The sequence below is a fragment of the Schistosoma mansoni genome, assembly GCF_000237925.1.
Source record: "Schistosoma mansoni, WGS project CABG00000000 data, chromosome 3 unplaced supercontig 0192, strain Puerto Rico, whole genome shotgun sequence".
Taxonomy (NCBI): Eukaryota; Metazoa; Platyhelminthes; class Trematoda; order Strigeidida; family Schistosomatidae; genus Schistosoma; species Schistosoma mansoni.
The window spans coordinates 74,937-90,948 of record NW_017386013.1 but is presented as its reverse complement, the minus strand read 5'-3'; the positions used below and the strand labels follow the sequence as shown (position 1 = coordinate 90,948).

Sequence of the window (16,012 nt, the reverse complement as noted above, 5' to 3'; positions counted from 1 at the left end):
TTATTGTTTTAAATCAAAGGCTAACTATAATTGGAAAACATGTAATAATCAAGGAGCACTGGACAACCATTTCATCAAAGAATAAAACACGGAACCTCTCGATGAATGTGTTACAGTTAGATAATTGAACCAGTATTAATGGTTTACATCTGCAATTGCTGTTAACATGATTCATAAATTTCTTTGTGACTCAGATAAACACCGAACACAAGTTTTTGCAAAGTGTATAACCCTATGGCTAAAGTATTTACACAAACTGAAATCGCTTAGAGATACTGTTCACTAGTATTGGTGAAATCCCACTGATGGATCAAAGTTTAAAGTATGAACAAGAAAAACTTCAACCGATTAATCTATATGTGAAATTTGATGTAAAATAATTGAGCCGTTTTGTTGGGATGTCTTTAAATGAAATAAAATAAATACCAAGTGATTCTTAGTGTACGGATTTAAAATTCACTAAATTCTTAATATTCTAAATATAAAAATCTAAATGCTGTCGTATGTGCAATTGATTGACCAGTGAATAGTGACCTAATATCAAGTTGATCCAATGTAATCAAACTCTTTGGCTACTGGTGACCTGACGTCACGTACGCTAAACGCAAGTGTGAGGTGTGTGTAAATAATCTATAAAGAACTCTGGACTTATGTTTTGTGTTATTTAGGCACTCATCAAGAAGATATACTGACAATTTTGATGGAATTAGTACTCATTTTACAAACAATTCTAGTTTAGTTAAAGAATACAAAATGAGAGGTATAAATATGAGGTAGTCAGATGAATATTGATTTCAACCGTAAAATAAATATGAGTTATTTTTCAAATAAATATATATTCTTTTAGTGTTAGGCTCAAGACATTAATTAGTCAGCTGTCATAGTGAAAAAGTAATCATGTATATGTCCAGTGGATTTAATTTGCACGATAAGTTCTTATTGATCCAAAAAAATAACTCATCCATACAGACTATTCTCTGTTTCTCATTGCAATATTAATTATAGTAATCTTTGGAGTACGTGTGTAAGCTATGATCGGCTGGAAAAATGAAATATCAATCCCCCCCAAAAATAAATATCTTTATATTTATGTTATCACGCAATAAAATGATTTTTATATCAATGAAGAAACTAGATGAACATTTAAAATTGAACAGTAGTATTTTATGATGATTTATGTATTTATTGGTTGAACTCATGAGTCGATGTAAGCTATACCACCATTGGAAACCTGGAAGCTCTGGACGGCCGTTTCGTCCTAGTATTGGACTCCTCAGTAGTGCGCATCCACGATCCCGCATGCGGGACTCAAACCAAGTACCTTCGGCCTCACACGCAAACGCTTAACTTCAACACCACTGAGCCGGCATTCAAAGATGTCTAGCTTAAATCGACTCATGAATTCAACCATTAAATTACTACGATCTCCACAAACCCTCATTTGGGTTTATATATCGCATGTCAAAAGTAGTAGTTACATTACTCAAAAACGATGCAAGAATTTGTGAAAGGTTTTCTCTCTGTTTTCTCACTGCTCAATAAGTGTCCAGTACCCCTGGTTTACTTATGTGTTTATAGCAGATAGAATTGAGTAATTCCAGATGCCTGAAATTCAATCTTCAGTGAAAATTACACTCTTATGTACAACATCTACTCACTGAAAGTTGAACGATTGATGGTTAGCTAATACAAAAAATTAATAGTTTCCACAGGTTAATTGATGTCAACGTATTATGAATATCAATAAACCTCATCTAATTGAGTTTGAAGAGAAAGCCTCATACAGTGCGTTTTGAAATTTATGGTTTATTTTGTTTTCCGCTGCATAAAAATGTAAGTAATTTGAAATGATGCTATTTAACAACGCTAAGAAATTTCTATTTTGATTACAAATGACGTAACAAGAAAACTGCATAGAAATGATAAATTGTTAATTTCACAACTTCTGTACTATAAGATGCAGTTCTACAGCTGATTATATTACGCCATCTCGAACAGAAGTCAATGATATGTATTATTTGGTGAAATGATCAGTTATTGTTATCTGAGTTTGCAAAAGTAAATGTCGAGAATTTGCAGAATGTATAAATGTGTAATAAGTTACAAAAGACTAAAATTTCTCATAAGTCAATTTAAATAACACACTTGAAGTTATATATATTTAAATAAAAATTTTCTTTCCGATGAAACCATTTAATTAAGTTGTACATTAGTATTTATAGTTGTTTGATAAGTTTGTGAGTCTATAGAAGCACAGAAGAGATCGCATCATAAAGTAGCTTGAGACTTTAATTGTTAAAATAAGGTTGCTTAATGATCAGTTAATTAAAGAAGAATAGGCAGACAAAAATAACTTACGGGTCAGAATTATGTAAGATGATTGTCCATTTGATAGGTGGAAACAAAAATGAAAAACGTAAAGATTATAATCACAATTGAATAATATTCATGAAAAATTGCTAGAGGATAATGATAACGGATAACGGTTTTTAAAAAATACAAAATAATTATAAAAACTATATCAGAATGTACTGGAGAAGGTTATTTAGGTCAAGAAGGAATGAGAGATTGAATATATTGGTTTCGCATGCAGAGTTCGGGCTTGAACTGATGGATCGCCAACGCCTCGACAGTTCACAGATTTTTGATTTAACTTCCGTTTGATCCAGTTCTTTTGGATGTGTAGACCACTTTGAAGGATGACTTCTTTGAAGCAAAGTGCCCAGAGTAGATCAAGTACTTCCGTATTGAACTGGTGATAGCTTTTATTCCTCCCTTTATAATCAGACTGTGTAATTTTCTGAGACGCGTTTTTAAGTGATCACTTTGTGCACCCAATGTAGCCTCTCCCACAAAGGCAAATAAGTTCGTAGATGCACATTTATGAAATAGCTATAGACGTAAATGTACAGTTTAAGCTAAAGTCATCCCGTGCTTCAATGGTGCTCTAACATTGATCGGCTTGTGATTCAGTAAATGATTTCATCGAAAAGAAACCTTTTCTTACTATATTCTCTTTATTTTTAATCAATAACACAATGGGTTCCTTTGATCACATAGGTCTCTAATTTATAAAATGACCATTGAAATATGGATTAAATACACAACCAACATTTTAAATTATTGTAGTATTTATTGATGATTTACAAAAACGTTCATTAAGAAATTTTGGTGTGATAAGATGGAATTAAAAAAAATACAATTTCATGTTTTAACTTAATAATTTCTAATACTATTTAATCTTGTGTTAGATTGTTTTTACTAGCTGCCATAGTTGTTTGTATATACATACAAAGACAGGAATCATTTTGGTTTCGACTGAAAGCACATACAAAAACGTATGTCATTATTTTTCAGATTTACTTAGTTTTAGTTATTGGACATATTTTGAACATAAATATATAAATCTCTAAATGAATTGAAGGACAAATGAAAACTGAGATGAAATTCCATGAAAATTTAAGAACAGTCAGTTGGGAATCAGTCAATCGATTGATATAGATACAAACTACTAATTTATACAGAAGAGGTGAATCAATCCCAAAGATAACCGGAAATAGTCATCATGAATCCAATAATAAATGAAGGTACCAAAAATTAGGACTGACTGCCAGTCGCGACCCAATACTTTGTCTTAGGAAAAATTAAATAAGTCAGTTTTACATGAAGTAGGGGTTAATGATGTTGGCCAGAATAAAAATAAAAGATCAACGATCAGATTATTCACCCCTGAGAACAGAATACCACCATAATCATTTGGTCAATTTCGAGTAGTCAATACTCCTAATAATACCTATATTGTGCTGGAAAAAGCTATGAATTTATTTTGTGTGTAGGTTACCATGTAGTCAAAAGTTTTAAGTAAATCACGTAATTTATTAACAAATAATTTCTTATATCTATAACCAAAAACGTTAAAAACAAAAAGAATTGTGCACCATTCGATGCGCATATATACATATAACTTATTGCATATCGTAAAATATTATACATTATAGATTTCGCTTCATCAGTTCAATAATAATATGAATATTGATAATAATGTACACGTCAGAATAATTGAATATTTTGCAATACAATAATCAATTGTGAATTGTGTCAAAATAAACTGTTCAACCATTCTCACTATTATTATTATTTAACTATTCTTGGGAATATTCAATTACAGTTTAAAGTATTTTTAATGAATAATCACTTATTCCATTAAGTTTTCTAATGATCAAAATATAGAATGAAATGAATTTGGAAAAAGAATTCATTGTCTATTATCATGGACTGAATTAACGACAATATAAATTCATTTTGTTATAAATTTGTGTACTTATTATCGTAAATGATGTTAATATAATACGCAATAATTTATGTTTTTTTTTTTATACTACTTCACATCTTTTGTTGACAGTAGTGATTTAGACTATGACAAAATAACACAATTTTAGATGGTTGTTTAATTTTTTTACTATCTTGTCAAATTTATATTGAACTAAATTAATCTTAAATGAGTATCATGTAAAAATAAAATCTGAATAGTTTTAATCAATTATTTGCTTGTTTGAATGTAATGCTTGCAAATCAGTAAATAAATTATTTCAGGCCTTAATCTCATAAAAACATGTATAGTTAATCAAGTATTAAATTGAATGTATTTTTTTAAATATTCATTCAAAGAATGACGATTTCATTTTACTTTAAGTGTAAAAAAAATGTTCGATTGCCCTTTTGTATATTTATTTATTTGTTTATCCACCTATCCATCTGTTTATCTACAAATAATTTCATCCGTATATCTCTTTATCTACCTACGTTTAGTCCCAAAAACATCTCAGAAAATCTCACACCAATGAGATTAAGGGCTTTAAGCAATGCTATTACAAACAACTATTTGTAACAGAGCATAAGGTTGATAGACCGAAATCTTTCAGTATCATCAATCAACAGTCAGATTCTATTCTTCTTAAATTCACTGAATACGTAGGCATCACATACCTCAAGCATGATTTATGTATCCAAAAGAAAAGAGTTGTAAATATTTTCTTACCTTAACGGTTTTATCGTCAGTTCATTATATCACTTTTGTTATTTTTTTCTCTTGTTTTGATTACACCACTTCTTTCAAATTCACATTTTTATTTTTAACTGACTGATTTCAACTCATGTTAATTTAAATTTCGCTGCCTCATTACGTAATCAATTAATTATTTTAGCCCAATGATATCTCATTACGATGTGATCCAGAAGCTCTTCTCACACATACTTATGTACCACACTATATGTCGCTAATCTCATTACATTTATTCGAACCTCTGCTCTACCATGATGACACAAATCCGATTTTACTGTGATAAATATTCAAACTTTACAGTAATTTGGAGTTTATTATATTAAAATTTCTAAGCAGCTGATGAGAACCTAAGAAAGAATGAATAATTCATGTTATTCTTCTCGATTATTTGTTGTTGCTCTCTTCAAGTTATTAAAGAGAACTTATTATATGAAGTCACTCTTAAAGCACTGAACTTGTGATTGATACGCATTAAAACATATGCTGTTTTTGTCTAATTATTTGCGAAACCGTACATTTTGATTTTGAATAAGCCTCCTGTTCATTTCTAATTGACAAATGACTACCAACCTATCAACTATTAATCGTAGCAGTTAAATGTAACATGATACCCAAATAACCAATAACTTTATTGATGGAGTTATTTCTCATCCAACGGAAAATAATGGTAGTAAAATACGCTTATTAATAAGCTACTTTTTTATTATTGTTTTATTAACATCGATGAATAATACATTCACTGTTATATGATTCATCAAATATTATTAGTGACTTCAAATTATCTTGCAAAACGTTTAGTGGATTTTTAGGTTTTAACTTAAAATAATCCAACAACCTACACTTATAAATTCACATTTAACCAAACGGAGAAACTTCTATTAAAGTGCTTCTTAGCTTACGGAACTTTACCTATTTATAATATTTCGTCATCAATTGCGAAATTATTAAATATCACGGAGAAGTGAATAACTTAGACAATGGTTTAAACATCTTTCATGTTATCAGCCCCTCTTGTGTTAAACATGAAACTTTAGATTGCAAACTTTAAGTTACATCAAAATTTTTAAATAATTTTATACTCAATGGTATGCATGAAATTTTTGTTAGCGAATGTCTCTTCAGTGAAATGAAGCGGCATTTTAAAACCATATGATTTTGTTCAATGTCTTTCTAACATCAAGTCATAATGTAAGCATTCTCATCTGAGTTTTTTATGTTAGGTTGTTTATATTTTATAACAAATATTTCGTTATAGCAAGCGTTTTTTTTGTAGTTCAAAAATATGAATCGGTGACCTTACCATACATGCATCATTACCTCTGTTGGAAACATTTTTCAATTCTAGACTCAGCTACTTACCTTTTGTTGTAGCAGCCAAATTCATTACGTTGCCAACTAAGCTTCTCATAGTCAAAAGTAAAAAATATGTAAATTATCGACAATTTTAACACGTTTTACATTTTTGAAAGGAAGTATATTTCTATTTATTCAATAAGAAATACTGATTACATAAAAACCTAACAAATATAAGCGGCACATATTAAAAAACAGTATATGCTGATACTACAAACCATCTTAGTAAAAATTATTATTATAGTAATAACAATGAAATTAATTTGTTTTTAAACAATAAAAAGAATATTACCAATCTCAGGATAAGTAGTCGATACGTAGACATTCATATCTTTCCTTTTTTTGAGGATAAGTTTCAAGAATAATCAAAATAAGTGAGACAGTATTTAAACAAGTTAGAAATTATCGGATAAAGTGAAATGAACTTTACAGTAAATCAGAGAGTTAATTTATAGAACTATGTAAGAAAAATAAATAAACAAATAGGGTATCCGAATAAACGAGTAAAATATTTAAGTTTAATGTATGAATGGATATAATCATTTGCTTTATTTAAATAATATTGTGTTGTTTTATGTAAGGAAACCATTGAGACTGTTAACAATACTTGCAATCTAATAATCATCAACCAATAAGAATATTATTGCGATAAGAATACAAATAAACGTTACCCACATAGCTGATAATAACCATGCTTGCCAATTAATTTGTTGACCATAAATAGCCAAAGCAACTATGAAGCATATCACTATAAGTAATTTAGATAAATTAATAGAAAAAAGACTAAAAAATTAGTTTAATGTAGATAAAGTAATTTTTAAGTGATTTAATCGATAAATTAATTATGGGTAAAATAGACCTAGATGTATGTAGAGGAATTTGTTGACCTAAAATATAATGAACTTATTTTGTGAAGATTGAATCAATGAAAATCAAGTGATCATGAGACAGCTGTTTTGCCTTAGTTTAAGACTTCTCAACCGTGTACATTAATATTCTTGCCAGAATTCGAATATAGGATCATTAGGTTTCATTGTGAATATGACACACTTAGACCATTCAGTTGACATCATCACAGCTAAGTTCAATTGATTCGCGGGATAAGACAATCGTCATTTATTATCATTTGCTAAAAGCTTGTCACAACCTCGACATATTCGCATTTCGTATTTTGTTACTTTATTGAGAAAGAATACTACTCCAGACAAATATAATATATGAACAATGAACGTAATGTTTATTAGCACTTTGATATATTGAACGGGAAGAAAAATCAGATTAGTTTTATTGAAGTCTATAGTCTTTCGTGAAAACAGTACAGTAGGAATTCCTCTGAGAGATAGTTTACTCTACGGACTGACTGGTTGATTTCAGCTGAACAGCTAAAACAAAAGTCAAGATTCAATAAATACCTGTTTCATTCTATTTCTTAAACTCTTCATTATTGCATTTTAAATTAGTATTCTCTAGTGATTTATCATTAAACTCTCATCAATAATTGCTTTAGTATTATTCATATGGAATGAAAATTATCTCGGATTGTTTGAATTCCTCAGACCTTTGAAAATCAACTTTTTTCATAATAGAAAGAATCAGCTGCAAAATCTGTGTCATTCAAAAATATTCGACACTTTTATTAATTCTTCATCTTAATTAACCTCTAACTTTTTGTGATGCTAATCACTCTGAGCTGGTAATCAAGCTTTTGTGGTTACTTTAGAAAAAAATAATAGGTATAAACTCTAAAATCGTTGGTGAACAATTAGTAATTCTACATTTATGCTAACAGTATCTTAGTGGTTTACTATTAAAGTGTGATATATATATCACATTTAGGCACATGTTTGTAATAACATTAACTGAAAATTTCATAAACTTACAGGCTAAAATTAATAAAACAAGTATTGCGATCACTATTCTTCTGGAATAATCTCTGCAAATCAAAACAATTGCAAGGATAGCTGCTATTACTAACAAAATCAGTCCGGCTATACTAAGTCCTCCATTTGCTCTCCACAAGGAATTATTTGTACTATCTATACAGAAAAATATCAGAGAAAGACAGGCACAATGAAGTTTACATTTTCTAAGTAAATGGTAGAAAGACTTAAAAAGACAGTAAAATGGAAACCAATGAATTAATATAGACAAATAGAATGCAGGTTAGAAATTTTATATTTCATGATAGGGTCGTAGAGGAAGTTGAATTTCACACAAATCATGAACCTATCTAAGTTAGACAATCACTGTAAACGTGAAATAACAGACGGCAGTTTCATCCTCTTTCATTTGTTAGGGTTTGGATCAGCCAGATGTTGATGTTAAGAACTGAAGTATATAAGGATCCTGAAAAGATCGCTTCATTATTTCCATTAAGTCACAAGCATTAAATTATCTCTTAGACAAACATATAATCTTAATTTTAAAAAATGAATGGTGATCACTGAATAAAAGTTAAAAGTATTAAATTAAACTTGACTGTACCTACATTAATGCAATGAAAAATTTTATTGCTGAAATAAAGATTGTATGATGTAAGGTTATATAACTATTTATCATATTACTTTCAGCAGATTATCGGCAGTTCATGGATATAAAATTCTTTCCCTATAAAGTCATTAATAAAATGAACGAAATAAATTAACAGAAAATGAAGGATTTTGGATATTTCTTAAAGCAATACATTTTTTAACTACTTACCATTCCATGTTGGATTAGTGGCAATCGATACAATAATACATGCGATTGCAACAAGTATAGAAATTAAATAGATAATCTTAGAAACGGAAGCCATTTTATATTTCGTGTGAAAATTCGTTCGATGATATTACTGGCCTGATTTTTTTTTAATTCTGTAATTAATTTACTCGTAGTTCACCAAGAGGTTTACTTTCTCTGTTGTCGTTGTTGTAAAATAAACCTTCAGTTCTATCGAGCACCGTAAAAAAGTAGTAGATTTTTAACGATCAAAATGATCTTTAAAGCTAACAACAAATCACAAATACGACATATTACAATTACAAATATCTGTTTCTATTTTTATACTAATTGAGTATGAAGAGTATTCAATGTGTCATTATTTTGAAATAATCCAATAAGAGAAGTAATTTCGACTGGTTTAAATAAAATAAGAATTAAAAGTTTGATATGTCATTATAATTTTATTATTTCATCACATGAATATGACAGTTATATGTAAATATAACCTTTTACTCATAATAAGACATTATTCTGCGAAGAATTTTGTTATTCATTATAATAATTCTATGATAATAGTAACGTTCAGAATACAATTATTAAATAATTACACATTGACTTGTAACAATAAGTCGAAGAGATGGATTGTGATTAGCAATGGAATTCAGGATGTGCGTTTCGTCCTACTTAGGATTCACTAGATGAGTATACATGAATCCTTGTGCTGATGTTTCCACAGGGATTCAAACCTAATATCTTTCACTTCAAACACCCAACCTTTTGTATATTTTATTACTGAATCCAGAAAGACACTACCTTATCTAACGGGTATGAATTTAATTTAATTTGTAAGGGTTTTTGAATTACCTCGTAGCTGATATTCTTGATTGAAGTTTTATGGGTGTTGACACAGGTATATGTCCAGTGCCTTTTGCCTCGATTTAGTCATTCTGTCACATAATTTACTGAAGAAACAGTTATCTGAACTCAGCAATCAAGTGAAAAGCAAGTCTAGAGTCTAAAGTAAAATAAATTAGGTTTGAGTCACGGTGAGAACATCAACACAAGGATGCGTGTACAATTAACTGACAATTCTCAAATAAGACTGATCATAAGTTAATGTCTCCTACTGAAATTGTGAAAAAATGGTTGTATAGACGCAATCCTCAAAGGACATACATGTCAGCTAAGACGATTGAAAATTTATTCAACAATATCAAAAACGGAATAAATCAAATCCTCACAAATTGAAATAGTCACTACATACTCCATTAAATAAAATACAATAAGGTTATCCATTGTGTTTGCGTTAAAACATGAACTACCATCACAACACTTGTAATTTTTGAATTTTACTGGACAATTCGTAAAAATTTATTATTGTCTGTAACAAGTACAGGAAGTTAGTTCTTTTAATTTATAAAACGCAATAAGCTAACTGATCCTCCTTACAGAGATATAAAACCTTTAAAGAATGTGGGGATAACATTACAATTAATACGCTTCCATAAAACTCTTTTGGAAGATTTAACGACAGCACTAAACACCGTGAATATCTCAATCATAAGTTATGAATGATGCAACTTAGTGACACTGTCTCTAACAATCATTAGCTGATGTTTTAATTATACAGTTATAAAAACATATAACTGCTCTGCTTTAAATATTTCGATGAGTGCTTTATTATATCTTTTACTCATTGTCTTTGGGATGTTTATTGTTAGTTTTAAAATAAGCAATCACAACTTCCATAAGTAAACTGCCTTCATATAACTATTTCTTGATGATGAAATATCCTACAATTACAGTGGTTAGATCAATGACGGTGTTGTGTGTTTGCAGACGTTTTTATTTTTCTTTGTTTAATTATTAAGAATTAACTGAATGGCTCGACTGAGTTTAGTTAACCTTTTTAGCAAAGTTGTTTTCTATGGGTTGGGGTTACTAAACCCATGCCCGATCGTCCCTCTTTATTCGCGCGTGTGACCGGTAGTAACCTTAGAGGGGTTGTAGAATGAACAGCAGGCGCAATAGCCAACTATAATAGAAAACAAATTAACTTCTAGCTGGAAAAGAAATTAGAAAAAGGCACAGGAAGTGGATAGGACACACATTGAGGGAATAATCAAATCGCGTAGTGAGAAAAGCCCCAGATTGGAGTCCTGAAGGCAAATCGGGAGAGTAAGCCCAGAGAACACGTTGCACCGGGAATCAAAGTCAGACATAAAAAAAGGCAATTAGAAACAACTGGAAACGAGACCCTGTGGCAAAGTTGATCGGAGAATCTTGGTCGACGCTCTATCCTCCACAAAGAGTAACAGCCGAATTTAAGTAAGTTCTATTGAGTGAATGATAAACTCACTTTGTGATTGCTTTTTAAATATTATAAAATGTAGATAGTTTATTAAATGTTAGTGAAGTTTCTCTGATTCTGCATAGCAAGTTTTTATGATTACTTTTAAGTAGTTAAAAAATAATAGCAGCACAAAAATATATGCTTCAAATTGTTTTAATCATGCTCAAAGAGAATGATTTGAAAGAGTATTTAAAAAAGTCTAAAACTGTCTCATGACTTAGAATATTTTTCAGAGTTCTCCGACATGTAATGAACATAGTCTGCTATAACTAGACACATAACCTTAAAATAAATGATCTGAATAATAATATTATGTGAATATTATGTGCATATGTGAACATTTTATGATGTGAAAAAGCTCAAATTGAGAGCATTTCACAATCTTTTCACTGCAGTTTCAGAAACCGTGTCGAGTGTGAGGCAGTTGCAGTGAACAAGAACACGACTAAGGACAATCGAATGTATTTAAGCTCAAATTACAGACTATCTCACCAAACTCTGATAACCATACAGTGAACAGTTAGTTTGCAAAATAACAATCAATTGCCTCAATTTTAGCTGTTCCTTCTGCAAATATAAGTCCGTCTTCTCTGATTTCATTGTTCATGCATTTTCGTAACGATTGCGCTTCATTTCGGTTTTTTCCTTGTCGGTCTTCTGCCAAAATACATTCTATGTCTGACCATCGCCATATACTACTTATATGGATATAAGTAGACCACACCACACAGTTACTCACTGAAGATCATGGAGAACAGTCACGCAATACTGTAGATTGGCCTAAGTTAGATGTCGGTTCAATGGTCTAGATGTTAAGCGTTTGCGCACGAGACTGAAGGTACTGTGTTCGAATCCCACTTGCCGGATTATGAGTGCGCACTACTGAGGGATCAAGTACCAGGATGAATCAGCCGTCCGATGCTTCCAGGTTTTCAGTGGTAGTCTAACATTAATCCATTCATGATCTCAATCGAAACCATACTGGTCTTAAAAATAATTCATTACCACTTTGTTTTTAAGCTTAGAAATCACGTTTTCAAGTTCATTTTATTAACTTCCCTATTGTGTACTGTCATAGAAGCAGTAATTTCTGTTTTCAACAGAATACGTGATTACATAATTCCTTTCATTTCCCACAGCTATTAAACAAATGTTTTTGTCTTATTACATTGTTTTTCAAATTTGTTCAATTTTGGCTGTAATTAAAGTAAACAAAATAAAATATGGTAATACAAAAGTATCAGTATAGAAAAATCTAGAGATAAAACAAATGATGAAGAGTGGTATCAATATGAATAAATCAAAAACGTTATTTGAACCTTTATTAAAATAGATAAGAAGGTCGATTAAAATAGAAATTATACAATTGAGTAATTTTGAAGCAGGCTGACATACATTGAGTGTATCAGTTTTCTCAAAACTGTAAGTAAGGCTTGCTAACGATTCCTAGTCAGGTCGAAACCTAAGTCTAGCGTTTCATCCGAATCATTTCCGACAGTCAAACATTTAAACATACTAGTTAGGTTAATAGAAAACAATTATATGCTGTTTTAAGCTCAATAGGAAATTTATCTTCTCACTCGTAGTTAGCGTGAGTTAAGTTCACTGGAAATGATATTCTTGAGAAAATGTTGTTAAGTTATTTCGGCAGCGAAAAACCTCGACAAACTCTATTGACTAACAACAACATTGATGTAAATTTCTTAATCATGAACCGGTTTTAGCGATGACAGTTGAGACTAAACCAATACATTTGTCATGGTGAAGTTAATTAATGTTACTTGAGAACATGTTTTGTAATATAACTCGAAAATATACTTCGAATATAAATCAAAATATTCAGAAACTCATTTCTTAAAATGAACCAAACATCATACACTGTCCTTCTTGGAAGTATCTTCTACGTTATTGACCATAAATCAACTGAGTAACATATTATTTAAAAAAACTGGCTAAAATTATTTAAATTTAAAGAATTATGATATTGCATAAAAACTTTTTGACTCTCTTATTCTGGATGATTGTGAAAATCATGAATTCTTCGAGATAATGTGAAATGTATGAGTTATATATATACGTCAGAAGTTGGAACAACTTTTGTCATTTACATTGATTTACCTTGAGGCTTTCAACCATAAAGTCACTTGAAATGAACTAACAAAAGTCAGGATATTAGATTAGTCAAAACGTCCAATCAACCACCAACTTCGTTATGCTTCTTCTACGTTCTCTATCTGAAACATGAGAAAAGTATAATTAACCGTAGTATAACCTAGAAGAAATGTCCTTAAGATTTGACTCTTTTGAGTAATCAACGATTAATCAAATGTCCGGTCGATCTTAAACCTTAATTCATCACTATTCAATGTAAATTAAATTCTGTGCTTTTAATTTTCATTAACTGCTTCCATTTGTACTATATCAAAGAATTCACCGTTAGCTTAATTCATGCCAACTCTTGAGATTTAAGTTGTTCCTCTGACTACTTACAAGTAGTTGAAAATATGTGCAAACATTTTTTAATCTAAAAAATTCTGGTAAACTTTGTTTGGCTCAATTTGTAGTGATGAACATTGGAACATCCACACTGATAAACAGTTTAAATGAATGACATTAGGACTGAATAACTGTTGACGTAAAAGTTTCTGATAGCTATCAAGAGAGATGGAAAAACTAGTTGGTGGTAAAAAAGGATATGTTCATGTAAGATCCATTTTGAAGGTTTCGAGAGTGAAAATCCCTCCATGTTTACATTTGCAGCTTTTTCTCATTGGTTTCTTTAGCTGTACATTTTGTTAGACATTTCGATGCCATTTGAGATCGTAATGTTTCATTTGATAATAGTTTTCTCAGTTTTTCTTTCTCTCTCACTGAGTTTCTATGTTTCTTCCTGAACTGCATTCATGTTGTTTTAGTTTATATTTGATCTTGACCTTAGCCATATTGACTGTTCTCACTTTGATTGTGTTGCTTGAGTTGACTGGGATCGTGAATTTCGGTTGTGAATTGAAGGACTTTCCCAGAATTGGAAACACTTTGTGTTATAAAGCAACAAACTATTATCTTTTGAACGGATTTTTACTTGATCTAACAAGAAAGGATAGAATAACATTCATTTTGGTGCACTCGGTAATTTTCTTACATTCCTTAGCAATTTCTTTATTTTTCGTAATTAAGATCGATTAATAGGGGGACAATTGTTGGTTGAATAACTAAGCGGTAATATTTGCTTAGGTAATAATGTACATTTGTATGTATAATGAAATTTAGAACCAATATTTTCTCAGTCACTTTTGTTTTGATTTCAACTGGGAAATATCGCATATATAAACTACTCAAACGGTCATTCCTCAGCCCATAACCTACTTTGGATCTTACAGTTTACACATTTCGATGTCTAGTTTTATATTTCTAGTGGTTTACTTCTAAACCCATTTTACTTTGGGGAAACTTTGTTGACCATCCAAAGACTATAAATATTATCGTTATAGTTGGGAAGATGGTTTGATGGGTGCTATTTCCTCGTAGAGCTCCCATATTCTTACGTTTCGTTCTCACGGTTGCGATTACGTCAGAAGAACAATCCTATTATCATCTTCATAGTTTCTAGTCCACCAAGTGATCTTGGTTAAGCGTCCAATAAAATGCCGGAATCGTTTAACGGTCCCTTTTCTTTAGAATGGAGCTCTTCAAAAGTGGAGGTCAGCGACCCAGACAGCAGTAATTGAACCGACGACCTTCGATCCCTCATTTGAATGCCTAATATATTTGCTTGCCTAATATTCGCTTAGGTAATAATGTGCATTTGTATTTATCATGAAATTTAGAACCAATATTTTCCCATTCACCCTGTTATTATTTCAATAGGGTTCCGCGCGTCTCTACATAACCAGACAGTTATTCTTCAGTCAAACTTAGTTTGGATTCTACAGTGGTAAATGTTTATCAATGAAGATGGTCAGAATATATGTATTATATACCTAATCACTTACCTATACATGCTACAACGGTTGGTGTAGGAGTCCGTTGAAAGAAAACTAAGGGTGGCCAAACTAAGATCGAGAGTCCTTACACAAAGTCATTGACTGCTTGACTGAGATATATAAGTAACTGTGAAGCACCGATTTCGGGTCCTCACGATTAAATCAAAACTAAAATTTGAAAAGTTTATGTGACAAATGTTGAAATCGATCGTACTGATTAGGCTTCACTCACTCATTGTTTTGCCTTACATCCTAAATAACTTTGCGTTTTTGTCTTCAATGAACTACGTTTTCTTCTTCGATCGTATTTTATATCCGTAACATTTTCTACCACTGATACTATTGGTACTATTAATTCGGCGGTAGACGCCTTGATAATCCCATTTCTCTGTACTCATTTGGGGTAATAAGTCAAACTTATATATGTATACGAAAGGTTTTATGTTGCACATGACTGAACGGTTCGCTAAAACCGAAGGACCTGTATGATCATTCAAGATAATTATAGCATTTCCAAAATGGTTTATATTCAGCTTCCATAGAACAATTATATGACTTAGT

At 30.8% G+C, this 16,012-nt stretch overlaps 1 protein-coding gene across 1 annotated transcript; it reads right to left on the bottom strand.

Moving 5' to 3' along the window:
• Positions 1–6,514: 6,514 nt before the first annotated feature.
• Positions 6,515–9,388, bottom strand: Smp_093790.1 (CAI-2 protein, putative). Its single transcript, XM_018791190.1, has 4 exons — positions 9,283–9,388; positions 9,116–9,245; positions 8,296–8,451; positions 6,515–7,163 (listed from the first exon to the last, which is right to left on the bottom strand). Exons 2-4 carry the CDS (start codon positions 9,207–9,209, stop codon positions 7,030–7,032), a joined length of 384 nt encoding a protein of 127 aa, XP_018645603.1. The 5' UTR covers positions 9,210–9,245; positions 9,283–9,388; the 3' UTR covers positions 6,515–7,029.
• Positions 9,389–16,012: the final 6,624 nt, after the last annotated feature.